The 27143-nt window shown below is 35.8% G+C and overlaps 1 protein-coding gene across 4 annotated transcripts in view; it reads left to right on the plus strand.

The window, feature by feature from the left end:
- Nlgn1 (neuroligin 1) overlaps positions 1 to 27143 on the plus strand; it is an 810843-nt gene that overhangs the window by 185317 nt on the left and 598383 nt on the right. For all 4 annotated transcript variants that reach the window (XM_013513592.1, XM_013513594.1, XM_013513593.1 and 1 more), the window contains one exon: positions 2643 to 3452. In XM_013513592.1, coding sequence (XP_013369046.1) covers positions 2960 to 3452 — 493 coding nt within the window. In that variant the 5' untranslated portion in view covers positions 2643 to 2959. The remainder of the gene's footprint in view (positions 1 to 2642; positions 3453 to 27143) is intronic.

The following is a 27143-nucleotide window of genomic DNA, read 5'->3' on the forward strand; positions in this document are numbered from 1 at the left end:
TATAGTATTTTTGTATATTTTTATACTTCATTTTGTATACTTTAGCTTTCATTTAAATAATATTTTACTGTCTCTCATCTTCCACAACTTCTCTTGTTCAAAATATTTAAGATTTACCTATACTAATATTTCAGGTCTATATGTTTTGCTTTCATTGACATACAAAATTGCAATTTGTGGCTATTCCCTCATCCATTCATCAATATTTTCAAATGGGCATTTTGTTGTTATGAATTTTTTGTTACTAAATATAATTAAATCATCATAGAAATCAGTGTTTTTACATGATTCTGTGTAATCCCATATATTACTGCACTCACCATAGAGCCAAAAAAGATAAATAAGGTAGACCATTTAGAATTCTCAGTCTCAGAGAATTTAACTAGATTTCATATTGTTAGGAAACATTAAATATATACAGCATGTTTGCATTTCAATTTTAAAATCACTAGAATGAAATCACTTGAAAATGCTCAGGCATTGAGAGTTTATGTTATGAAATTATCAAGAGGGTGACCCTGCAATCAATGGGAATGGGCTTTTGGATCTACTACTGATTAGCTGAGTGATTTTGCTCACATATTCAAACTCTGTGTCTCATATCCTTACATCTAAAAAGAGATAACAGACCCAATTTATAGTTATTTTGCAAATACCTAGGAAGCATCAATAAATGGTTAAAAAAACTATCAGCAAATGTGAAAACTTTTATATTTAGGGATATTTCTTTTACAATTTCAGTAACTGAAATAGGCATGATTTTACATTAGATTTAAATATTTTTATTACTATAACAATGACTTCTGGAAAATCTTTTGGGGTCAGTACCTTAGTTCTTCCTACATAGATATAAAATGGGATATTTTGATAAATTCTGGTGCTAAAACACACAATCTCTAAAATGCAGTATGCTATGAGAAATTCCAATCCCAGAATTTATTTTAAAATGGCACATCAGTAAGAAACAAGAGTGTCTTTATTCTTCACATAATTATCCATTTTTGGTATAAAAAGTGTTATTTTGTTAATAAACAAGGATGCATTCTTGTTATTATTAATGGTACTGTATTTTAGAAATCACTGCACCTGAGAGTTATGCTGAATAAAATCTGATGATGGAGATCATCAAGGCTCATCGCACTGCTGTATTTTAGGTGTCAAAATGGTCCTTTTCTAAAAAAAGTAAATAGGACAATTGTATAGGTGTGTCATGGCCCACCATGGTTCTACACAAGAATAATTAAGTCTTCCATAAGTGCTGGAGTTCTGGACCAGAGAAGGGATAGATCTAAGCCTGTCTTTTGTATGTTAATGTGCTTTCACAGCAAAAGCATAAGAATTAACACAGCTGCAGTGTTCTTCAAGAAAGACATTTATCTCCTTATTGCATTCTCTGATGGATTGTTCAGAGCTAAACGCCAGAACCAAAATCTCCTGTTGCCCTATATAGTTTTCTCAATCTCCTTTTAAGTAACACAAAGTCAGGGCAATTTCACTGCCAGACCAGCACTTCTTCAGGAATTTTCCCATAATATGACAAGATAGAACCATCTCTAATACAAATCAACGCTATTATTTTCAAAGTAAGCACTTTAAAATGTTGCTTGAACAAGAAAAGACAAACTTTCTGAGCTGCGTGCTATTTGGCAGTCAATGTGAGATTACCCAGTGAATTGTACTGCACTGGATGTTACAACTTATTCTGAGGATTTCAAGTTGAACTGAGTAAGCAGTGTTAGATGTTTGATTAGTGTTAATATGCAAGATGCCATGATGAGGTATGATTGTTTTTTTAAATTACCACACTTTTTAAAGTTCTTTCCTTGATCTCTAACAGACAGTGAGAATACAATTTCTAATTTAAAATATATTCAGTTTGACACAGAAATTCACTTACACTTTGCAAATTTATTGTTACTTAAAAATATATCTGGATGGTAAAATAATTTTAGCTTGCTAAAATGATGTCAACTTTTTGTTTGTGAAATCATGCCAAATGCCATTTCTCTTTTAAGTTCTAGAGTCTAAGTTTAAAGTAGGAGATTTACAGCCAATATTTCCTGCAAACTTTTGAGACGTAGCAAGGAACTTGACCTAGGTGAATTTGCATTAGTTTTCATGTTCTCGCATACATGGGGCCAGAAACCACTTTGCGTGTGTGTGTGTGTGTGTGTGTGTGTGTGTGTGTGTAAGTGTGTGTGTGTTCTCACATATTTTATATTCCACTAATGTAATACAAGTTTTTTATAAAGGTTTTCTAGTACTGAATTCTAATTTTAAATTTGTCTTTTGATTAATTGTGTAGTCACTTGAAGTGATTGAACTATCAATAAAAGGCAAATTTCACATGCAATCCTTAGTATTTTAGAAATGCTTTCCTGTGAAATGCTCCTGAAACTATATATTTGACAAGGCCTGCTTCCCCTTAAACATATATGAAGTCAGCAGGCGAGTCTCTCAGTAATCTAATAATCAGTTATTTTATCTGTCACCTCACATCAAACTGTAATTTTTCCACAGTTGTATTTAACTCACCTGACTCTAGCCACTATTAATGTATTTCTATAGATTGTAAAACATCTAGTTATCACTCTGTCTATTTCAGTTTGTTTGTGTTAATGATTTATTTTTATTTTCTCTAGGATATAGAACCACAGCTAACTGGATTTGATTTACAAGGAGGAAATCTACAGTCAATGGCCACTCTGCTATATTGCTACTATGGAAAACAGAATGGTCAATAGGATATGGTCTGATAAATAGTGATGACTGAAGATGCTGCTTCAATACATGTGAAATCAATGGGAGATACTTGCTGCATGGAAAGCTTTCTGAGCTTTTCTCCACAAGTTTGCCTTTGAAAAATTTGAGGCATAATTACTACTATACAGCCTTTCTCAAGTGGATGTAAAACATTTGTCTTACTGCAACCAGACAACCAGACAACTAATGTGGGACTATGGCACTTCCCAGATACCTGTGGCCGAACTATGTTTGGAGAGCAATGATGGCATGTTTGGTGCACGGAGGATTGGCTATCTCCTTGACTCTCTGTATGTTGGGAAGTTTGCTTCAGGCTGCCCATGTGCTTTCACAAAAATTGGATGATGTGGACCCACTGGTGACTACCAACTTTGGCAAGATAAGAGGGGTTAAGAAAGAACTCAATAATGAAATTTTAGGGCCTGTTATTCAGTTTCTTGGGGTTCCATATGCAGCTCCACCAACAGGAGAACATCGTTTTCAGCCCCCGGAGCCACCATCTCCTTGGGCAGATATCAGGAATGCCACTCAGTTTGCTCCTGTGTGTCCCCAGAATATTATTGACGGCAGACTGCCTGAAGTCATGCTTCCTGTGTGGTTTACTAATAACTTGGATGTAGTTTCATCATATGTACAAGACCAGAGTGAAGACTGCCTATATTTAAACATATATGTCCCAACTGAGGATGGTGAGTTTATTGCAGGAAAAACAGGGAGATGTACTTATTTATTTTTTCTATTCTAAATTCTAATAATATTAATTCATGTGTACTGGTAGTATGCATGGCTTTTCCTGTTGGCATGTAGACATATTTTACATGCTCGCATGCTGCTCTTTTTGTTTATGTGTGTCAGTGTATCTGTTCTTGTTTTTTCCTGTGCCTACTCATTTACTTTCCTCCACAGCACGTATCCTTAGGTAGAAATGGGCTCTTAGTTTCCATTTCCTACCAAATGACTTCTGAGAAGGTGCATCAACATTTCCTCATTGCATGTGCAGGCTCAACGAATCGGGGAACCCTTCGCACTCAGTCAAATGCAGGAGTGTAATGAGTTAGATAGTGGTGTTGCATGTTCCGGCGGTCTGTGATGGAGCGCCATGTTATTTTCTAGTCTTCTATTCATTTTTCAGTAAAAAGAATATCCAAGGAATGTGCCAGAAAGCCCGGCAAGAAAATATGTAGAAAAGGAGGTATGTATAAAAGTGAAAATTAAAAAAAAAATGGGTTAAAAGCTTCAGAGGAAGAACAAGATACTCTCCCTAAGGATGATTTGCTGATGCTGGGAAGTGAATGGTTAGGTGATGTTTGGAATTCTGTTAAGTTTGTCTAGGAACGGAAAGATGGATAAAGAGAGTTCTGAGTAGATACATTTGACAGAGTTCGTTGATGGTGCCTTGTGTTTTAGTGCTGGTAGCATTAGCAAGAAATAAATCTCTGCTGCAGTTTGTTTATAGAGACGAATATACTTAGCCTTTTAGTTGCATTCAAGGACCTCAGACAATGCTGCCTTAGCACCTGTTCAATTTTCAGAGCTCTGAACTCTTCCTGACCAGATGTAGACTTGTGTTTCTCTTCCAATATATCAGTTCAGTCACAAACTTCAATTTTTATTTAATTCTTATCTCCTTCTCAACATCTTTTGCATGTTCTTATCTAAAAATAAATTTGTCAAAAATATTGGGCAGTTACCATTACTAAGTAATGGTATTTTTTCCTAGAGTCTTTTCATTTTCAGTTTGTCTTTCTGAAGAGAATGAGATTTTTTAGATTTTATGCTAAATATTTACAGTCTTAAAATTACTTCAACATTTTTATATTTATGTTAAACAGCTTAAAACATAGGGAAGTATATGATTCAGAAGCTACAATTAAATCAACCTTCAAATCATCCTCTAGCCAGATTGAGCAAATGTAGACAGTGACAGCTGCAAGCTTGGATCTGAATGTAGCTTGTCCGCACTTCATTTTTATATAGCATTCGGTAAATCACTCATAGGAGAGTATGAGTTTCTATGGCAGTAAATCATCTATGACTTATTTTGACCTTATTTGTAACTTTATAGAATTTCCAATCTTCATACAGAAGTCATATTAATATTCTAGTGCTTCACCTTCTATCTCTCTATGCACTTGTAATTGCCTGGCTGGACCAAGTCAGATTTCATTACAGCATCTTTGTGGGGCTGGGAGTGTCTAAACTGTTCTGTTTTACTGGGACTGCATTATATGGAACACACTTCCTAAGATAATATTTTCAACTATGGATCAGAAATATTTGCATTAAATTGACTCTTTTCTAACATTTCTTGGTAATACTAGTAGAATGGGCATTAACCTTTATTTGTCTTATTGATGCTAGAATTCTGGTTAAAAGCACAATGTACTTACAAAGATGAATATCAAGGGTATTTTTGAACAGAAAAGGGCTCTTGTTTTTCCCCAAATGAAAATAACTGCAATAATTTATATGCCTTCAACTAATGTGCAGTACAGCAGTGGGTATTATTATGCAGCTTATCAAGTATGTGTAATTAGCCAAGTGACTTTTGCCTCCTATCACAATGATGTTGATTCACAAAGTCATAAATAAAGATGCTATTGAAGAATGCATAAGTAGAGCACCGTACATAAGAAATGTGTGAGCAAGGAAAAGATAGGGGCACCAAAATGTAAGATAGTAAGCTAGGAAGTGACCTTTCTCCCATACAACTTCAAAGAGAAATAATTTATTAGAAATGTATTTTTCATTGCTCTTTGGATTGTTGGTTCCACCAGCTGTACCAGTTAGTTGGCAGAGAGGTACGCAGGCTGTACTATTTACCTTGGCAAGGTTTTGCCTAATTCATAATTGGACTGAGAAGAGCATCTATAGGCTGTTATTGAAGCTGCCTGGTTCATGGTCTGAAACTAGTGTGCTTTTATATATTTTTAACTAAGCATTCTTAAGTGTTTTGCTTGGAAATTTAATATATCCTATTACTAAATAAATTCAGCTCACTTATTAGCAACTTGCTACCTTATCCCAAAGTCTGCAAAACAAAGAGTGTATGTGGAATTTTCTACGTAAATAGTAGTTTTTAGATAAATAAAACTGTAAGTTCAGGAGGCTAATTAAAATATAGTAGTAGAAATTTTATTCCCAACACTTTGACTCCTTTCTTTCTCTAACACGAAGATCTAGTTTTGTCACTTCAAACAATCATTATTATCTTGGCTCAAGAATTTGTTAGCCATTTCAAATATATTTATGCCTATACTAACATATGCTGCACATTGACTATATGTTCTCTAACAGAATTCCAATGTTTTATAAGTGATGGTTCAGAAACTGTAAAAATAGTTCTGTGTCCTTTTTCTAGGTGTTAATGAAATACTGGCTTGCCATTATTTACCTTTGTTTTTCCTAAGTGTGTACAGTCATTTGGAGAGGCAGATGGACTCCTGCTCCTGTGCCAAGTACACTATAGTCTGTGCATACCGTATTCACTCAGAAGTATTTCCTAATTGCCAATTATAAGCCACGTTGTATTCAAAGGAGTCAGTGATGAATGAGGCAGGGAATCCTCTTCCCATAGAACATACATTCAAGTAAATCTACAAAGAAAAACGCATTTTGTACACTTTGATCTGTAGAGAGGAAAATATTTTCCTGCCTCCAAGAGATACCACTTTGTAATTTTTAAGTAGAACTTTTATAATACTTTCTTGTGCATTCAAAGAAAAGCAACATACTTTTGTCAGTAGACTGCCTTTCATTTTAAACCAGGTCCCAGTTGCACATTTTAATCTATCTTTTTGTATTTCCCGAGATAGTTTTAGCCATATGTTAATTACCATCTAAGTATTTCTTTAGGGTTTTATCCTTGCAAAATTGAAAAGAACAATGAATGCTTAGAATGAGATGACTATCAACCCAAGAAAATAGGCCTATAATGTGATAGAAACTGGCATTTGGACATAGTGGACATTTGCATTTATGTATTAGGTGTTTTTCATAATGTATCCATTTGCTTAACCTGTTAACTTTATGAAAAAGGAAATGGTTTCTGAGACTTTTTTTTTTTGTTTTAACCCAATGTGTACTGTTAGCACCAATAAAGGCAGATATGACTTTAGTTCTTGCCCATAGTGGGTTAGTAGATTTCATTATGTTGATTTACCTACTGCAGATGATTCTGCAGCATAGTCATGGATCTCTCCAACCTTGTTCTTTCTCTCTTCCTCCTCCTTGATCTTTTTATCCTTTCTGCATTCAATATCATCAGTTCTTTTTATTTTGTGCACTCAGAATATTTTATATAGACCCAAAGCTCACCTTAATAGAATTCGGTCAAAACAATGCTAGCAACCAATTTCCAAAATTAAACAAATATTGGAAAAAGTACACATATTTTCTTACTGTCCCAACTAAGGTTACAAAACATTCTCTAGTTGCTATCAAAGAGCTTTAACTTACTTAAGTTTCCCTTCATTTCTCTACATTATTCTCTTGTGCATAGATCAACAAACACTGAGGGGGCAAGCATTAGGGAATAAACATGGGAAGGAGGAACAAGGGACCTAGAGAATCCACAAACAAACTGATTGGCTCCTAGATACTTTAGACCTGTGCAGCCTTATATTTCTCAGCACTTTGTCTATTATTTGCATAGCTTGTCTGAGAGGAATACAAAATTGATTTTGTTTTTACATTTGTGAGACACTGTTAATCACATTTTTATTTAACCCAACTTTGTTATACAGATTAAAATCTTTATAGATGGTTCTAATATAATTACTTACTACTTTAGCATTTACTTCCTGATTTTCAAAAACATTTTAGATGTTTTGCTTAATAATCTTCACTTAAAGTGATATTGAATTTATTCAACAACAGCTGGGGATACAGTTCAGTGGCACAGTGCCTGCCTGGCAAGCACAAGGTCCTGAGTTTGATTCCCAGTGTGAAAACAAAACTAACAAATAAAACCCCAACATTTTCCACCAATTTAAGGTGTATTTGGTTGTTTGTTCCACATAGGAGTGGTTTTTCCCTTATTAAATATGTATAACAATGAATTCTACCTGTGTCAATGTGTTTAGAATTTTAAAAGATGATTATATTCCAAAATGGTCTTTCTTCTGGCTCATGTATTTCTAACTAATTTATTTATTCTTTTAATAAATATTTATTGAGTGCTTGCTCTGTAGTAATTATAGCTCTAGACCGGAGAGATATATTAGTGAACAGAAGAGAAAAAAATCTTGCTCATTTAAAGCTCATAGCCTAGTACATGGAGGCAGATTTTATACAAAAAATGCAGGAATTAACTGAATTTAAATAGTAAAAGAAGCAGAGAAACAAAATATGGAAGATCAGGATTGCAGATCTGGAGGGTGGAGGCAATTTTATATAAGAGGTTCAGAATAGTTCTTGAGAATATCCCTGAAGGAAATGGGGCAAATTTCTTCAGAGAATGCAAAGAGCTAGTGCAAAAATAGTAAGGGAGAATTTACCTTACATTTTAAAGCAGCATTTAGGAATATAGCTTATGTGCAAAAGAGTAAGAGAAGGGCAGTGAAGCTCAAAATGTTCAGACTCCATTCTTCAAAGACGCTTTAGCTGGTGTACTGAGAGCAGATTGCAGGAGAACATAGAAAAATTGGAAGGTGCAGCAAGACCTGACCATTGTCCAGGCTTGGACTGGGGTAATATCAATAGAAGTGTCAGATTCTCCATATGTTTTGAAGGTCATCTTTCTTGATCAGTTTGTTGTGGGGTGTAAAAGGATGCTAGATTTTGGTCTCAATATTTGGAAGAATACATTTGCCATCAATTGAAGTGAAAAGGAACGATTTGGGGAATGACACTGTGGAACATTGACGCCTTTAGTTTTTACAAATGAAGTTCGTTAGGTTGCAGGGTTCTTATACATCAGAATGGATTTCAGGAGGAATAGGGGCAGATAAGAAATTCCTAAGCATAAATAATTAATTGACTGAGTTTAAAAGAGAGCAGGAAACATGGGAGTGTGAAGCAATCCAGTTTGTTTTAGGGAACAAACTAGATGGAAAAAGTATTTGTACATAATGTGAAAAGAACAAAATATTACCCTAAACTCAATAGAGACACTTCTTTATTGAGGCAAATACTGATGCGCTCTGTTTAAAACATCAAATGCGTATTTCAAATGTATACATTAAAGAAAAAATTTTTCGTGAGAATAATTTATCACCAAATGCTAGAAACAACTTTACTTCCAAAAAAGTTCTGACTTTACCTTCTACAGATAGTCTTTTAGTATAAATATGTTTTAATTCAAACTGTTTTTGAAAATTATGGCTAGTAAAAGAGCATTTTTAAGATATTAAAGAACGTAAGAAAAAGATGGGAGAATTTCTGGTATATCCTTCCTGAATAAGTAAGAAAGATGGAATTTAATACAAAATTGGGAGCTTGGGATTTAAAAGAACACAAGAATGTAATTAAATTGTTCTTTTACTACTGCATGTTCGCAGCACATCATGTCTACATTTCTTGAGTGAAGATGACACGCAGACACAGCACATCTCAGCACCTTTCCTCACACCCTGCCCCTCCTATCTCTCCCTTCTTCCTCCATCCCTAGAAAGTAACCTAAATTAACAGGGGGCTAGAAAGCACATGCAGGCATGTGTACAGGGAGAGAGAGCATGGAATTCTGCTCCCTTGTAATTGTTTCCATTTACATTGTTTCATGTAATGTGCATTACATTGTTTCCATTTACATTGTTTCATATTCAGGAACTGGAGATCAAATTTGCATTGGTGAGTTCTTACTACGTTCGAGGCATTTGGTCATATTAATTATTTATTATCACATTGATCCTATATGATTATCATCCTCATTTATGGATGCAGAAATAAAGAAACAATGAGGTTAAGTGTCTTACCTAAAATTCATAAAACTTTGGTGGCCAACTAACTATATTTCCTTTGAGGGGACTACTTTTGGAGGAACTTAAACAAAACAACAGAAATAGACCAATAGCAACAAAAGAGTCCCGTTTATTTAGATACTTAGAACAAACAGAAGGTGAAATTTGTGGCCAATTTATTAGTAGAAAAATTACCCCATACTGAAATAATTGCAACATCTGGTTCATTTGGGATCAAGATGAATGGGAAACCAGATTGAACCAGAGGTTTGACTTCATATTTGAATTAGTAGCTGTGGACACATGTGGTTAAATCTTCTGAAAGCTGAACAGCTTAAGTTGAAACTCTGAAATGAAGTAGATCTAAAGGGCCGTAAAATTTTAAAAGAACAACATCAATTGTTCCATTGTTTACTGACAGGCAGAGAGAGTTTCTTGAAGCAGATGATTAAAAGACCATTATGGGTGTCCAACTCAATTTTTCTAGACAATAATTTGTTTTTCTTATAGAAATAGGAGTGGAGTTGAAAAATTTTAAGACATATTGCCACCAGAATAAAGATTTATGGTATGATATAAATCTTTTGTAGAAGCTGCTATCCTTTCTCTGATCCTATGTAAAACCTTTCCCTTAGGTTCTGTTTTCACAGATAGAGCATACTATGGGCTAACTAATTACAATACAGTCATTGCTTTAACTGAATTCTATAGTATTTACCATTAAAGATGTATTGATAATTTTTCTTGACCTTTAATATTTTTCTTTTAAATACTTTTCGCCCCCTACATACCATGATTGTACATATCAGGTAGGTTAGGCCAGTGTCAAAAAGCACATCACATGTACATTTTCACATGTACATTCTAGGTTTGATAATTTTAAACTCTGAACTAGATGATTTCTAATAATAAATCCTCATTTAAAGTAAATTTATTTTTAACTGCCATATGAAAACATAAAAATTGTACATATTAATGGGGTAACAAAGGGTGTGTTGATGCATATATCATTGTGTAATGTTGAAGTCACATTCAACATATCTGTGTCTTCAAATGTTTTCCATTTCTTTATGGTGAAAGTATTTAGGTTCCTTTCGCTGAGCTTTTCACTTGCCATATGGTAGATAATTGTTACCTGTTGCACTATAGAGTGCGATAGCACAGTAGAACTTCTCAGTCTTCATTGTAACTCAGCGCTCATTGGCCGGTCTTTCCCTATATCCCACCCACTCTCCCCTGCCGCTGATCGCCACCACTCTACTTTCAGCTTCTTTCTCTGAAATCAACTTATTAGAGTCCACTTCTGGTTTCACGTGGCGCTGGTCTTTCTGGGATGGGTTAATTATCACATAGTAATTTAAAATACGCAGACAGATTACTTTACCTGACACTTCCTGCCTGGGGCAGCCATAACTAACTTGTGTCTGATTTAATTATCAGTAGTACCTTCTGGGAGATGTGGGGAAAAATCTGTACTAGGACTCCCTTCTTGATTTGTAGATGGCCGTGTTCTCCCGACAACTCTTCGTATGGTGTTCTCTCTACAACTCTTCGTATGGTGTTCTCTCTATACGTGTGTGTGCAAATTACCCTTTTTCCTCAGGACATTTGTTCTATGAGGTTAGCACCCAAGCTAATAACCTCATCTCGACTAATTACATCTGTAGCTATCCTGTTTTGAAAAAGGTCACATTCTGTAACATAGGTTAAAAATGTGAAACGCAATTTTTAGGAATACACAATTCAATCCATAGCAGTCATATTCTGAGGTAGAGATGCACTGAAATTCTTGAGGAACACAAAGTACTATTCACTTTTTACAAACTGCAACCACACAATCACCTCAAAAGGATGCTAACATTATTCCTATTTTATAAGGTGCAAACTATTGCTTCTTTTTTTTTTTTTTTTTTTGAGACAGTCTCGCTGTGCAGTTCAGGCTGATCTTGAGCTCACTTTATAGCCCAGGCTGGTCTCAAACTCCAAAGGATCCTCCTGGCTCAGCCTCCCAAGTGCTGGGATTACAAGCATGCACCACCATGCCTGGCTATTATTACTTTTTGGAATTAAGGGGCATCACTGGAATTTTGTGTTAAAGGAGCATACTGAAGGGTATACAAAACCCACCTGTATTCTTTAGAAGTATTTCTATTGGTGAATTATAAATTTTCATTTTATAAGTTCTATTTTATTAAACAATGAGTAGTTAACAGGAAAACTATCAAAAAAGTATTGAATTTTTAATATTTGTTTATAAAAAGTATCAAAATTTTCAACATTGGCTGTTTTTTTTATTTGCAACGTCTAAAAATGGAAAACAGAAATAAATTTCTATATGAATTACAATGAAAATGCCAATAGATCTCCACAGAAAATAATACTTACTTCAATTATCACACTTAAGGCCATTTTTACACATGACAACGGTACATTTCATACACACATATAACTTACACTGACATGTACTTAGCTTTCCTGTCTTTTTTGTAGGGCATACTTGACACCCTGCTGCTTTTGGTGTTTTGTCAGTTACTATATTGTACAATGTGCACCTAGAAAATAAGATGTTAATAAAATAAAATATCAAATATATTATGAGCACTTAGAATAGACATCAATATTTTCACATCAGCTGTGTACTTCCTTACAAAACCTAAAAGATAACACTAAAAATAAATACCCATGTGAACTACAATGTAAATACAAACAAAAAATACCACAGAAGTAATCTTTGGTTCAAATGTCATGCACAAGGCAGTGTATGCACATGAAAACTGTATGTTCCATGCACAAGCATCACTTACACTGATAGCATCTGTGTTTTCTCTTTCCTTCATTTTTTGTAGGGCACAGCTGACATTTTTTTGGTTTTCCTGTTATTGTAGTAGGTTTTGTGATGTTGCATCTGTCAGGTCACCAGTGTGCTCCCCAGGTTTTTGGGGAGTTCCCTGGGCAGAAATACTTTGCTCTTCTTCTGTTGTAAATGATCTCTCGTGGGTTCCAGTCCCAATCCTTTAAGAAAATTTCTCCATGATATTTTGCTCTTGTTATTTTCTTGTAAACTATCAAACTATTTATGCCAGTGCATCTTTAGGACTGAGTAAAATACAACCGTTAGCCAATGCTTTGTATTTTGATTGACACCATAGTTGCGACATACCTCATCAACAATGTCTGCTCCACCTTTTGCTTTGTTGTTTAAAAGTTGACATCTCAGACCTCAGTTTTGTAGAGGTCTCTCTGTCAAATTTTCCGTCATGATGCAGTGGTTACATCAGCAGTACTAGTTTGTTTTCCTTGCCTTAGATGAGTTCAATGTTTTATCATATTGAAATCCAAAGACTGTACTATACAGTTTTCTGTTTTGAAATTGAAACTTTTCATTGGGAATTTCTGCTTCATTTGTGCATACAGTTCCTAGCTGGTTAACTCGTACTTTGTTAGCAAATGTAACATCAGTTGGAAACTGGTAAACCAATTAAATGCCACATTCCAATTAGTTTGGGAAATGGAAGTAACGAGTCTGTTCATAACATCCTTTAGTTCATTACTAAGCAAATAAAGACTTTATGGATGAGTTCCAAGTTAAAAGGAGCAAAATATATATAAATATATAGACAAGATAGTTATATGGCTAGTTTCTCTTAGTTCATTGAAAAGAAAGATTTGCACTAATATTGTTTGAACAAAATTGCATGCCTATTTCTTGTACCCCAAGTAACTAATATGAAGATAACAGTACAAAATGTATTAATTATTGTTAATTTCCTATTAGTCTGATTTGAAACTCTCATTTTTATTTCTATTTTTTATTCTCTTCAAAATAAAAAAAGAAAAGGAGATAGATGTCTTCGCATCTAGCAAGGCATATATTTTTACACCATATTTTGAAGATTTTTTTGGTATATTCTGCCTAAAGCTACAATGACCAGGCTTTTCATGTGTCATATTACTGAACTGGCTTACTTCTACAAGAAAAATCAGAAGAAAATTTTAAACACAAATCCTAAATACAAAAAATTCAACAATGAGCATTTCATGGGTAAAACGCACCTGTTGCTGCTTTGGAGCTCCTGTACTCACCTCGCCGTTCACCTGCAAGTGGGTGAATGCACAGGTGGATTCCTGTTTTCCCCAGGCGCAGCTGCTGTGAGCCACACCCAGATTCCATTTTGGCAAATTAGGTGTTTGCAGAACAGAAGAATGGATTGGATGTACTTTAACCCCCATGATGCTTAGGGATACCTATGCAATACAAGGAGCATTATGTGGATAAAAATCTCAATTTGACACTTTTGCACAGGTATATACACCTTGCCATTTGTCATACCTAGTGAGTGAACATAAAGGTTGCTTTCTCTATCCTTCAGGTGCAGCTACTGAGGTGCGCAGCTGGCTATCATTATGCTGAAATACACAATTTGTTAGAAAATTATGGAATGGGTTATGGTAATCCACAATAATGCCCCAAGTTAAATAACTGCCCAAGGTCACATGGCGTTAAGAGTAAGGAAACTCTTGTCTAAATCAAAATTCAACTTCATGTGATACTTCCCTTTACCACAGGATTCCATCTGACAGTATAAATTCTTTCTATTGTACTAAGAGCTTTCTTTAATTTGCTTTTGAGGTATTTTTCTATCAACATGGGGTACAGTATATTAGTTCATATGCTTTTAAATATCAATATTTGATTTTGTATGGGTAAAATGATTCATTTTTTTATACTTGTTGAATTTTAAACATTTTATCCAGGTGTTTGCTTGCATGAAACACAGCTTTAGTTAAAATTAAGAACCTATCAGTGTAAAACTTTAGTAGCATTAACTTTCAGTTCTTTTTCATTTGTCACAATTATGTAATTGGACGGAGTTCTTTGTGAAATAATTTTTAATTTAAGAACTACTTCTTTGTTTACTGTAACCTTGTTCTTCTAATATCTAGGTAGTGATAGCACTAGAAAAATTCATTATAGCCAATAATTTTCATTAAAGCATCTATAATTTTTGGAAAATCAGATTAAAGCCATCTCAAAAGGAATCTTAATAGAAGGATCAAGGGTTACTGTTAATGTAATTATAATTTTCAAAGTTGAAAAAGCTTATTAATCAACAGTAGGCCTAATTATCTATTCCCACCTTCAGTACTGAAGGAAAATGTCTTCAGTCTTTTCTCTTTCCCTTTTATGTCAAAAAAGAAATGATGTAGCATCTCCTAGCCTTAGAATGATGCTATAAAACTTCCTTTACTTTTGTTACCTAGGAAAAAATTTCCACTCTGTTTCCACCAAAACTTCTGAGATTCCTCTTTTGTTATCCTTTTTCCCATGTCTTCCACATGGGAAGTGAAAGGGCGAGGAGGCAGGCTGCATGGGGTAAGTGTGAACAGCCCAGGGATGATAACAGGACAAACGGCATGGCCCTACCATGTAGCGGTTGTCTATTGCTGCTCCCAGGAAAGGAAGAGGAAGCCCATGCTATTCAGAACGTGTATATTCTTCCAGATTTGGACTTCTAAACCTTTCCAAAACAGATATACCTGGGATTCAGGCTCTCTGGGAAGAGGAGTCCCTTGAGCTGGCTCTAATCCTTTTCCTACCAGGTTCCTCACACTGTCTTTCTCAGCTGGTCCTTTCCCTGACAGTGAGCAGGTCAGGCCTCATTAACTGGCTCTAAGCATTTGTCAGAAAGAATTTTACTGCCATTCCAGATACTCAGAAAGCTGGTGAAGGGAGATAGCGCACTTTGAGGCTTGTCTGGGCAGTTTGACGCTGTCTCAAAATTAAATTTAATGAAATGGCCAAGGATAACTTTCAGTAGTAAAGCCAAGCCAGCCACACTCTGAGGTTTCAGAAATACCCTAAACTAGGCAATACCCTAAACTAGTAGCCTTGCAGGGATTCTTCGGCCCACTCCTACCACCCCACCATCACTCACACGCACACTTACATCTCCACACACCACCAGGATGGCTGAGTGCCCATCCTTTACACATAGACGCCATCTTTAATGGTAACACTTCTTTTCTTTGAAAGGAGAACAAAAATGATTTTGTCACTTTAAAAGATATTTGGAAGTCATGTATTTAGGGAACTAACTTTGTTTCAATTCATGCATCTATAAATTTGAATTTTTAGAAGAAATTGTTTTCTAGAATGGCCACTTATAAATTTTGTATTTCAACAGATTCTGAAAGGGTAGAGATGAGATTATCTTTTCACGGTTTTATTTCACAAAGACCTTTGTACAGGTGTTTATGTGTAGGTCAACAAATTACATCCACTGGGGAAAAAACATGAAGCCTTGTAGAATGTTTGTACTGGGGCCTCAGATTGTTATTCCATAGAAAATTTGACAATCACACAGACTTCTTTATTGATGATCATTCTTTCTGGTGTTTATGTTTTACTGTGTTCTGCTTTATGTCCAAACTATACTGCCTCAGTTTCCCTAACCTAGTTGTTCTTCCTCTATCACTTAGCCAGAGCTTCGGTAGGCAAATTCTGCCTACCCAACACTGGTAGAGGCTCAGATTGGAGGCCATATTTTCTGTCCTCAGCAGGCTTACATTACAGTGGCATCCTGCCAGTGAGAAGCAACAGGACATTTGTGCCGATGTCCACATCAATATTACCAATTAAGAGTAAACTTGATATGTTTACAATCTCAAAACCAAGTGAGGGAATAGCTGCTTCAGTGAAGGAAAAAAAGTTAATGACACTGATATTTGGCACTGGGTTCTCTGTAATAAAACATTTAATTGAATCTTTAAACGTGTGTGGAGCACAAAATATGCACATCAGAATAAAGCACATCAGGCATAACCAAAACTGTAATTATAGCAGCCTTCTTGCCTGAGCCCACCTTAGTTGCTCTGCCAAGAAACACTGGTTTAAAACTTTTTATCCATCTGTTAGGAAAAAAAAAAAAACTATATTGTACCTGCCCAAATCTCTTTAAAGCTCAGAATTCTTTGGCTACTGATGCAGCAGCTGCTGAATTACTAATTATAGGTTGTTGCTTCCAGAGGTAAATTAACAGCAACTGCTATCCAGTTCTTCCCTCACTTTTGTGCAGCACCCTGAGGTAGACCCCCAAAGATACTGAGACAAAAAATGCTTTGAAGAGCTACCATTGGGAGACCCAACCGTCTCGTCAGAGAGGCATAGAGTAAAAGATCACATAACAACATGGCAAGGCCAACTGAACAGAGGGAGGAAGCCATTATGGGAACATATGAGAGAGGTGTCAGGCACTGAGCTGCTTTGAGATTGAAATTTGTCCCTAAAATGAATACTCGAGGATGCATATTCTAGCCATCTTCAAAGGCTAGCGCACTCTGAGGGACCACTTCCCTGAGTAATTCTAGGTCAGAATATTTGGAGCAGTTATTTAGAATATTTGTTTGCTTATTTGTTCATGTGTATGTATATATATGTGCATGTTCCCTTTCCCCAAATTTCTCCCAGATATCAGTTATCATCTCTTGATTCTTTTATATTACCAGGCTTTAGAAAAACTTGTGAACTAATGAAATCTGTCATGGGTTAGAAAATGTCACATCCATTCTTTAAAAAATAATTTTGTGGTATGATTGAAATGAGAATCTCCACAGTGACTAACCCATGGTGATTTAAATGCCTAGCCCTTGCACAAGGGAATTTTTTCCACCTTATGGTCTGAGGAACAGAGACAGCTGGAAAGCCAGCTTTCAAACAAAGCTGGAGTTGATTCATCGTGAAGCCTTGAGAGCTGACCCTCCCCTCCTGGGGTGGCTTTCTCAGAATGTGTGAAGGTAGCTTCATCCGACACTCAGGGACCTGCTGACACCGTCTTTCCACCTAGGCACACCCTTCATTCTTTGTCCATTTTGTGTACCCTAATCAACAACCTCAACCATTTCTAGCTTCAGCTATTATAATAGCCTTATAAGAGGTCTTCTCATTTCCACACTTGACCTTGAAATTCATTCTACCCACAGCAGCCAGTGTGAACTTTAAATTCTAAAATCAATCTTATCCTCTTGTTCTTAATCTGATTGGGGATTTTCTGTTGCTTTGAAAGTAAAATAAAACTTCTCACCATGGCCTATAAAGACCTACATGATGACTCCTGTCCACCTGTACCATCTCTTTCCATATATTTCCTCTCCCCTCTACATTCTAACCTTACTGACCTTCTGATTGCTAAAATAGACAAACTCTCTCCCACCTCAGGACCTTTACACTCACTGTCTTTTACCTTTAATGTGTAACGTCCGACTCTTCCCTTCTCTTGTCTCGCTACATAATTAGTAATATGAGTCTTTATCAAGTCAGCCTGTGCTGACCATTTGGTAAAGGTCATCCCATCCTCTTCCTTGGCTTATTCTTTTCCATCTCTCTGATTATTTCCTTCATTATGTTTTTATCTCTGTATGGAATTGTCTAATTCTCTTATGTGCTTAAAACTTTATTCTGTGTCTTCCCCAGAAGGGTATTTTGCTTGTTCCCTACTTACTTACACAGCGCTCATAAGGGATTCAACAAATATTCACTAAAAACAGAAATAGCCTTAAGAAACAATGCACTTAGTTGGAAAGAGCCTTCATCTTCCACCATTGCATTTGTTTGAGTGATACTACACGTTATCATTCCTCACCAGACATAGTATAAATTCCGTTCTGTTTGGCTGTGTAATCACTAGTTGTTTATGGCACGGTGCTCCCCAAATGAAGAAAATTTCAAAGGCAACATCAGAGTTCTTAACTAAGGGAAAACAGTGTTCAATGGCTCAGTGTCTGACAGATATAACCTGGACTCCGTCACAGGGGCCCTTGAGGCCAAGTGACTGCCAGCAGCCGAGGCTCTTGGCTCCCAGCCTGAGCATGTAACTGCCTGGCTTATTGCCTCCACACTGAATTTATATTTTAATACAGGACGCCAACAATGCATTTGTGTAATAGGAGCACTGAGAATAACTTTCCTTTTCCAAGCCAGACGCCTCACTTTGCCTTCCAACCTTCTATTTTAATTTTGTTTTCCTCATACCCAGCCCCAATTTCCCTCCCCTGACAAATATATCTTCTTTCCTAACTATCGTCTTTTCTTTATCCTTGTGCTACTGTCTACATCCATGATAGGACTCTGCACCACTTTCACTGAAGGCGTGTTATTTGAGGTTAGGGAAGAGGCAGAGGCTGAGGACTGCACTAGATGGTCTAAGAAGAGGTATTATTGGATTTATGGTGGACAGCCTGATGTAGCCCCTCCAGTGGTCTTTTCTGGTATCATTTGGCCTTCTCCTGGATCACTTCATCATTCAAATATGCATGTATTCAGTATTATTCTGTTCATTTGTTCATTCATTAGCTATTACCAACTGCAACATTTTCCAAGAAAAGCCTGAAATCACCTACAGTGAACCTAATCAAAGAGGGTGATGTTATTGTATGCATAGCACCTCAGGCAAAATGTTTGAAATATGATTAATGCTAGTAAGAAAAATAAAGAGGCCAGTGGATTTTGTAGGGAGTGGAAGCTGAATAAGAACATTATTGACCTCAAACATTTCAATGTAAATGCAAGAGACTGATCTAGCAATAAGACTAGCTATGTGTCTCACAAGGTATTGCGAGCTAATAGACGTTAGATGTTATAACAGAAAAACTGGCTTTGTGGGTCAGTTATCTGTATAGTCAAACCAATACGTGAGTTTGAAATAGCCCACAATTGGCTAAATAGTGTATTTTCACCATCTTGAAATTCATAATAATTTTTAAACAAGGGGTCCTGCATTTTACTTTTGTCGGCTTCAAAAAATATATTGCCAATATTGTTTACTAATTGTGCCAGCATTTCCCTGTATGGAACACCTATAGATGCTCATATAATACTGAAAAATAATAAAATAGAATTTCCTTGTGCCCATTCAATATTTGTATTGAAATATTCCAGTAAAATTCTAGGACCACTTGTGTTTGTACTCTAACAGTCCTCTTCATATTTAAAGGGAAAAATGGAAAAAACAGACATATTGTAACTTGGGGGAAATAAAAAGTCTGTTCTCTTATTCTTGCTTTAATGCATTTATTTGTTATCTGATCAAACATTTACTGAATTTTTAATGTTTTAGAAACTGAGGATAAAAATACCAGGACATGGTACTTGCCCATAACGGATAATAAAGGAATAAAATTTATTATAATAGACATCACTTGTACAATTCCTCGTACCTGGGCCAGGCATTATTTTAATGTTTGTATACTGTTGTATTCTTGCAAAAAATTATGAAAGAGTTGTGAGTATTATCTCTTCCTACTAAGGACAAAGATGAGTTTAGTATATGTGCTGCCGAAGCGAGCACAGGACAAAGATGAGTTTAAATAAATTGTTCGGCTACATAGCAAGAAGGTAGCAGAGCAAAGATTCAAAGCCAGGCCATCTAGGGCCATTGGTTGTACTTAGTCACTAAGTAAAAAAAAAAAAAAAAAAAATTAGAGGAGCTGTGAGAGAAGTAAACTTCATGTGTGGCAGGATGTAGCCCAAGGAAGGAAATCACCAGCTCTGTCTGGAACAGGAGCTGATGAGAAAAGGCAATGTCATCATAATCATACCTGAGATACACTGTGAAGCAAGAGGAAGTGGAGGCACTGGGAAGAGGGGGAGATGACTCTGCTAGGTACAGAGAACTTCATGTACTCAGACTGCAGTGAGACATTAGCCCAGAGCTCCACCTAGCACCCGTGTCTTGGTAACTGAGGAAGTTGGAGCTTTTCTTTGGGTGATAGTAACTAATTGAAAGATTTATATAAAAGCTTGGCATAATTAGATGCTCACTATCAAACATTCTCCTTGACCACAGTGCAAATGAAGGAATTCAAGAATAAACCACTGTAAAGCATAATTCGATGGTTACTATGACAGTGTGTAAGAGACAGTAAGGCCCTCGCCCAAGGCAATAGTCAAAGGGTAGAAAAGAATAAAAGCGCAATGTGAAATATTTACTGACACTTTATAGAGTTTCAATTCTGACCAGTTGCTGGGGAGGGCTGAGGATGAGATGCAAGTCAGGAGGACTCCAGGATGTCTCGCCGACCAGCATCCTTCCTGCCCTACTGCGCTTACTTCCCCTCCTAAACGTTCTGTGGCCTGGCTTCTTCACCAGGACCAAGAAGGAAATGCAGAATAGAGACTGGGTGAGAATAAGAATAGAGTTAGGTTGGAGAAAGGGAAAATTCTCTAAGACATATCAATTTATTTTATTGGTTTATATTTTGGAAATGAGAAAGAGATAAGTATGTCAGAACAAGATAGAACACCGCAAAGAAGGGTGGCAAAGAAATGGAGGAAGGAAGCTGAAAATCTTACCTTTACTCAAGCTTGAAAATGAGAAAGAGACACACAGACAGCAAACCACAGACTGTCACCTGGAAAGAAAGCAAAATCACTGAGTCAAATGCAAATTTCTACAAGAAACAGACAAGTCATAATTTATGTAGATTTATATTAATGAGTACACAGAACATAATTTCCTAGAACACTACTAACTCGTAGACTATATATATTGATTAAATTCAACATGAACTTTTTGAACATTTATTGTGTGTCAGGCTTCCTGTTAGGTGTTAAACTACAAATACAGTCTGTCCAATTAATGACAAAGATGGGCACACAAGCACTGGACTCATATGCTTAAAATTTAATATAAACACATGTTTCAAATAATCAAATATGGTACTATAAGACTAAGTGGGTGATTATTATTGATGGTCATGAGAATTCAGGATCTGCATAGAGTTAGAATAAATCCAAGAGGTTTTTTTCTAGAGGAATAATACTTTGGATCATCCTTTAAGGACCTAACACAATGAAATGTAAGGCCTTTGTTTAGAAAACTGAAAATATTGCAGTTAATAAATTCTGAAGAAAGTATGTGTCCAGTTGGAACTCAGGAAAAATGTGGAATTGTGATATAATATTGGCTTGATATACTATTAAAGGCTTAGAAATTTAACCTGAAAGATTTTAGAGTCAACAAATACACATTAATGCTTTTGGAGCAAGGGGACTATGAAAACCCAAGTCAGATTTCTGTAGAGATTGGGCAAGAAATTTGAAGAATGGAGAACGGATTGCAGGAAAGGACACTGGCTCAGAAGCAATGGCCTTTTAGTTTATATGGACAGTGACTCACCATGGGAATGGAAAGCTGATGGACAGGAGAGACATTTTAAGGCAGAAATTAGCAGAAATGGAAAGTGAGTGTGTATGGAGGAGGATGGTACGGAAGGAGGTACTCACAGTGGGGACAACAATGCGGAGCCAGAGGGGCTGGGAGGAAGAAAATATCATATTTCTAAATCTATTCTGGGGACAGATACATTTACACAATTTTCAGCAAAATTGACGATGTCAGGGATTTTATTAGATTGATATGTTCATATAAGAGAACTATTTATGATTTGTTATAATTCAAATAAAATATTGACCATGGTAGTTCAAATACTGTGAAACATCCTGCATGTATATTTTTTCCTTACTAAAGAAGAAAAAGGGGATGCATTTTTCATGCTAATATTCCTCTGTTGCTGTCATTTCTGAGCTGCATCTTGCTCTACATTTTCAAAAGAAAAATGAATAGGATGCATAACACTTCTCTCTAAAAGGCCACCTTCTGCCATAGGCTGCATGAGCATAATTCTCACTGACAAGCAACACTGAGGAGCACATACAAGGCCAATTACACAGACACAGCCTGTTTTTCCAGCTAGTTAACTGTTCTCATCAGGTGCTGTGTTTGTTTACAGGGAAGTAAAATGGACCCATAGAATTTGAAAGCAGCTAGGCCACAGATGGCATTTGCTGAAAGAAGTACAGATGGCACTAGGGAGGCATTTCTTGAGACTCAGACACCTAGATCATTAACACCCCAGACTGAGAAGCTAGAAAGTGGTACAAACGTAGAAAATTATCCAAAGCAATAGTGGGAACGTCCAGAAGGATCAATGGATAACAGAAGGTTCCAATTGGTTTTTGATGCTGACCTGCTAGAAGAAGAGGAAGAGTCTGATGAAAAAGATGGAAGAAAATCAAGCTCATTTTTAGATTTTAGGAAAAGAATTTGAAGTTGTGTTCATCAGGTGATCATGCTGATGCCAGAAGCATTGGAGAATTGGTTTTATTGTACCTTATGTCATCCAAAGGGGCAGCTATCACAACTATGGCATTTAGTGTTGTTGATAATTATACTTAAAGCATAAATTGTGAAAACATATCAAGTTTTCATACTATGATTCTACTAGGATTATTAGTAATTGTTTTTGGCATGTTTGTTTGTTTTTTTTTTTTTTTTTTTTTTTTTTTTTTTTGGCTTTTCTCCGGTACCGGGAACCGAACTCACGACCCTGCGCTTGCCAGGCAGGTGCTTTTGCCGCTGAGCTAAATCCCCAGCCCCGTTTTTGGCATGTTTGAAAGTTAGAAAAACAGACCCATGTTACTAACCGACCTGATTAATCAACACACCAAGTTGCTATGCTTGCTGACCGATAAGAGATGCAGGCCTTAGGGAGCTGCACACTGCCTTCCAGATCATTGACCAGTTCACTTCTTCAGTGCATTAACTATGCTGAAAGAGTTAAGAGAGCTTCTGAATGCATTGCACTCCCCCAAGGGAGTGCTGAGTCCAAGGGAACCTCAGCTGAATGAAGATCTGGGCTGTGACTATTCCTAAAACTAAAAATTAACAACATCCTGTTTCATCCCAATCCCTGTCTGTAGCAACAGATATCATTTATTTCTCTCATTCCACCTTATACCCCATTTGCATTTTGGTGACCTGCCTCTGAGACAGCCTCTGTCTATGTATTAGGAAATGTTAACCCTCTCGAAGGTTTGTCTAATCCGTCCTTAAAAGACTTTGACTTACAATTCAGCCATACTGATTAGACTCTGACCGTAGTCATGTCTACTTGCTGTGTCCTCAGGGGGCTCAGTCTGCTGAGAAAGTTCTAACAGGCACATGCATAATATTATTTTAAAGCCTTGTGATAATTTTCAGGAAGCAAGGAAAACATCTTTGGTGAGTTAAAAGGAAGCAGAGGTGATATTTAGCTGTGGATGCACTTTGGACAGGGTCAGTGTAAAAAATAAGGAAATCATTACACTTACTATGATCTTCAATAACAGACTGTTCACAGGTAATATGGAAGAACTGAATGTGTGACAAGAGAGAATACAATGGGCAAATGGAAACCTGAAGGTAGGAAGAACAAGGGTTGTGACCATCGGGTGGCTGGAATAGGGCTGGAGATGAGGAAATGAACACCAGGAAGGACAGATTGAGGAAATGAACACCAGGAAGGACAGAACACCAGGAAGGACAGATTGACTGGGACGTATTGTGAAGGGCTTTGAATGCCAGTGTGAGGATTTCCCATTTAATTTAGGAGGCAAAGGAGAGCAACCAGATGTTTGTGCACAAGAGCATGACATGATTAAAACTGTTTTAGGAAGATTAATTTGGCAGTTGTCTTTACTTAGATTGATGATGCAAGAGCCTGAGGCTTGGAAAGAAGTAGTTAGTAGTCTTTTGCAATTGTGTCATCTGACAGGAAGTTGATCGGTTATGTTAAAACCTTATAAATATTTAAAATTCTTGCCTTCCTATTGATTATTTAAAAGGTTCCCAGGCACCCACAGTAAAGAGCACACGTAGGTTTCTCTAGGTATGCAAGAAGAACCTCTGTACAATTCAGAGATCATTCTTTATGAAAGGTATAGGAGTTTTGGCTTCTTGCAACATATTAACTGTGTAGAGAACTATGAATTCATGTCGCCATGTTCCATTATGTTGCTATTGTTGAACAAGTCACTTTACTTCTATGAACCTCAGTTTTCACTTGTGTAAAATCTTAGTTTAAGCTGCTTAAAATCCAGAGTAGTTTCCAGATTTCACCTTTTCATGTTCTTGATAGGAACAAAGAATATTGCAGTAGCTAATAGGGTTAATGTCTCCCTCCATTTTTCCTGCCCATTTCACTAAATTACCACAAATTCTATTGTAAAGGACAATAGAAAACTTCACTGCATACGTAGATTTAATGTAGCCTGGGCTTGTACATTAGCTCTTTAAACGCCATCTTTAATGTGTTCTGGTCACGCTACTGTTGCTGTTCACCCACTTTCCAAAGAGCTAAACTTTTGCAGACGCTCCTTTCTGCATTGTAGAATAAATTAAGGAGACATTAAAGAGTCATTTTCTTTTTTGTATTTAAGAAAACTTACAGTATCCACTTGAACAAGATAGCTGTGGTGTAATATTGATGCATCTTAGCTGCATCTGACAAAGAATAATTTAATCAGCTAACAATGCTACGTAGTGTTTTAAAAAGATTAATGCAAGACAACTATTACATGCAGTAAGAATGAGCAGAAGTTATTCAATTACATACCCAATTCTAATAGAATATGTAGAATATTGAAGAGTTAAGGGTAGTATTTTCCAGCCCAACTTATAGCTCATGGGTGTATTCTTTCTTCTTTTCTTAAACAAGATGATGTTGTGCTTTATGAGTCTGTTTTTATATTTTTCATTCTCTCTTATGTATACCTGTTCTGACGGCTTCCGGTCTTTAAAAGGGGTATGAAGAAGATGAGAATGTACTCAGACTTTACACAATTTGTCAAAGGTTCATTTGTATCTGTTTGGTCAGCAAAGTGTTGACATTTCATAAGATGACGATTTGTAACTCTTTGAATGTGTGAGGGCCTCGTTTTAATCACCAGTACCACACCACAGCAGGAACAACAACAACCACTCTACCCATTTGCTATTTTTCTAATTTTGAAAATAAATATAATCAGCTATCTTTAGATTTGCTCTCTTATGTTTAAGTACTAGTTAGTAGGTAGATTTTTTTCTCATCAAGAGAGTGGGGAAATGTATACCACCATTAAAAGTACTACTCATTCTTTTCTTATAGAAAAAAAGGACAAAGAAACTTCAGTGGTGAAGAACTAAGTGAAAGCAATGACATTTTATAACTTAAAATTTTCCTTAATGGGGATTTTAGGAATAAACTAATATGTACTATTTTGAACATGTATACAAGTGCTGTGACTGCACATACTAAAAGGCTACCCTTTCATGGGAACCATAACCATATTAGCACTTCTATTTTAGATTATAACTGAAAGAGGAAAAACTAGATTTATTAATCAATTTTAGTTAGTTTAATGGAAAAGTGAACATTTATGTTTGTCCCTGTATCTTGTGGTGTGGTTGAGAATGTTTGTCTTTGTTCTTTATTTGTTTAGTAAATATCTATTATGAAGTATTATAGATTAACTAAATACACTTACATATTAGTTACTGATGAAACATGAAAGGGGATTTTTAGCTATTAAAATAATAAAGTTAAGGAATATTCATTCAACTTTAACTTTTCACATGAATCTCCCTAGAAAATATTAGAATTTTAATGTAATAAAAGCAGCCTTCAAGAAGCCTATAGATAAAAATCAGGTGACATTTATTATATTTCTGGTTTGAAGAGTTCAGTAAAGAACTAAAATAAACTTGCTGTAAGACCGTGCACCTTCTTATACTGTGAAGAGTCATGGAAGCATGTTTGAAATTTAGTGTTATTGATTTTTCTTCCCACCAGAGACATAGCTTTGTCATTGAATTTCTTTTAGAAATGCACCATACATTCAAATGTATAAAGTACCTTCTCTTCTCTCACCAATATGGTAAATGTCACTGAACTTAACAATTAACTACTTGGAGAGTGGCTTAAGTGACAGAGGTCCAAGTTTTATTTAATTTATATTAATATAAATTAAAATATCTAACTACACATTGGGCAGACAGCTCTATATGAGTATCGCTATCACCTGGAAAAAAGGCAAAAGTAACTGGAAATTTCAAATATGAATGAAAACTTAATTTTTATATTTTGATAAATTTTCATTTAGAAATTAATAGCTAGAAAATGCCTCAAGGAAAGTATTTGATCATATAAAGTATGTCCAGGATGGTATGTTTTCACATATTTTAAAACTTTATTTAACTGGATCTTTGAAGATATTTTGTTGAAATTTTTTCAAGAGCATTTCAAAATTAAAACCAAAATCCTTTAGAATAGGCCCATCCGTCAAGGTCTATTTTACATAGCATCCTTTTAGTAATACTCTTGCACAGAGATAATATAGCTAAGAATCAGTGTTTTTGTTTCTGAAATTATGGCTTGCTGTATTTTCTATGTACAGAGATATAAAGTAGTGTGTCCCACATAGAACTAGCCCTTCAGAAATGATCTAACCACTTGTTGATATTATTCTGACTTTTTGGTCCACACATATGTCATGCTTTTTGTTTTGGGATATTTTTAATTGACTATTATAAATGTTGACTTTTTAAATAATGTTTAAAGGCATGATAATAATTTATTACCTAGTTTTCATTTTTGTAAACTGACTGTAGTCATCACTCTTTTGCCACT

Source organism: Chinchilla lanigera, unplaced genomic scaffold (genome assembly GCF_000276665.1).
Source record: "Chinchilla lanigera isolate Chin_1 unplaced genomic scaffold, ChiLan1.0 scaffold00019, whole genome shotgun sequence".
Taxonomy (NCBI): domain Eukaryota; kingdom Metazoa; phylum Chordata; class Mammalia; order Rodentia; family Chinchillidae; genus Chinchilla; species Chinchilla lanigera.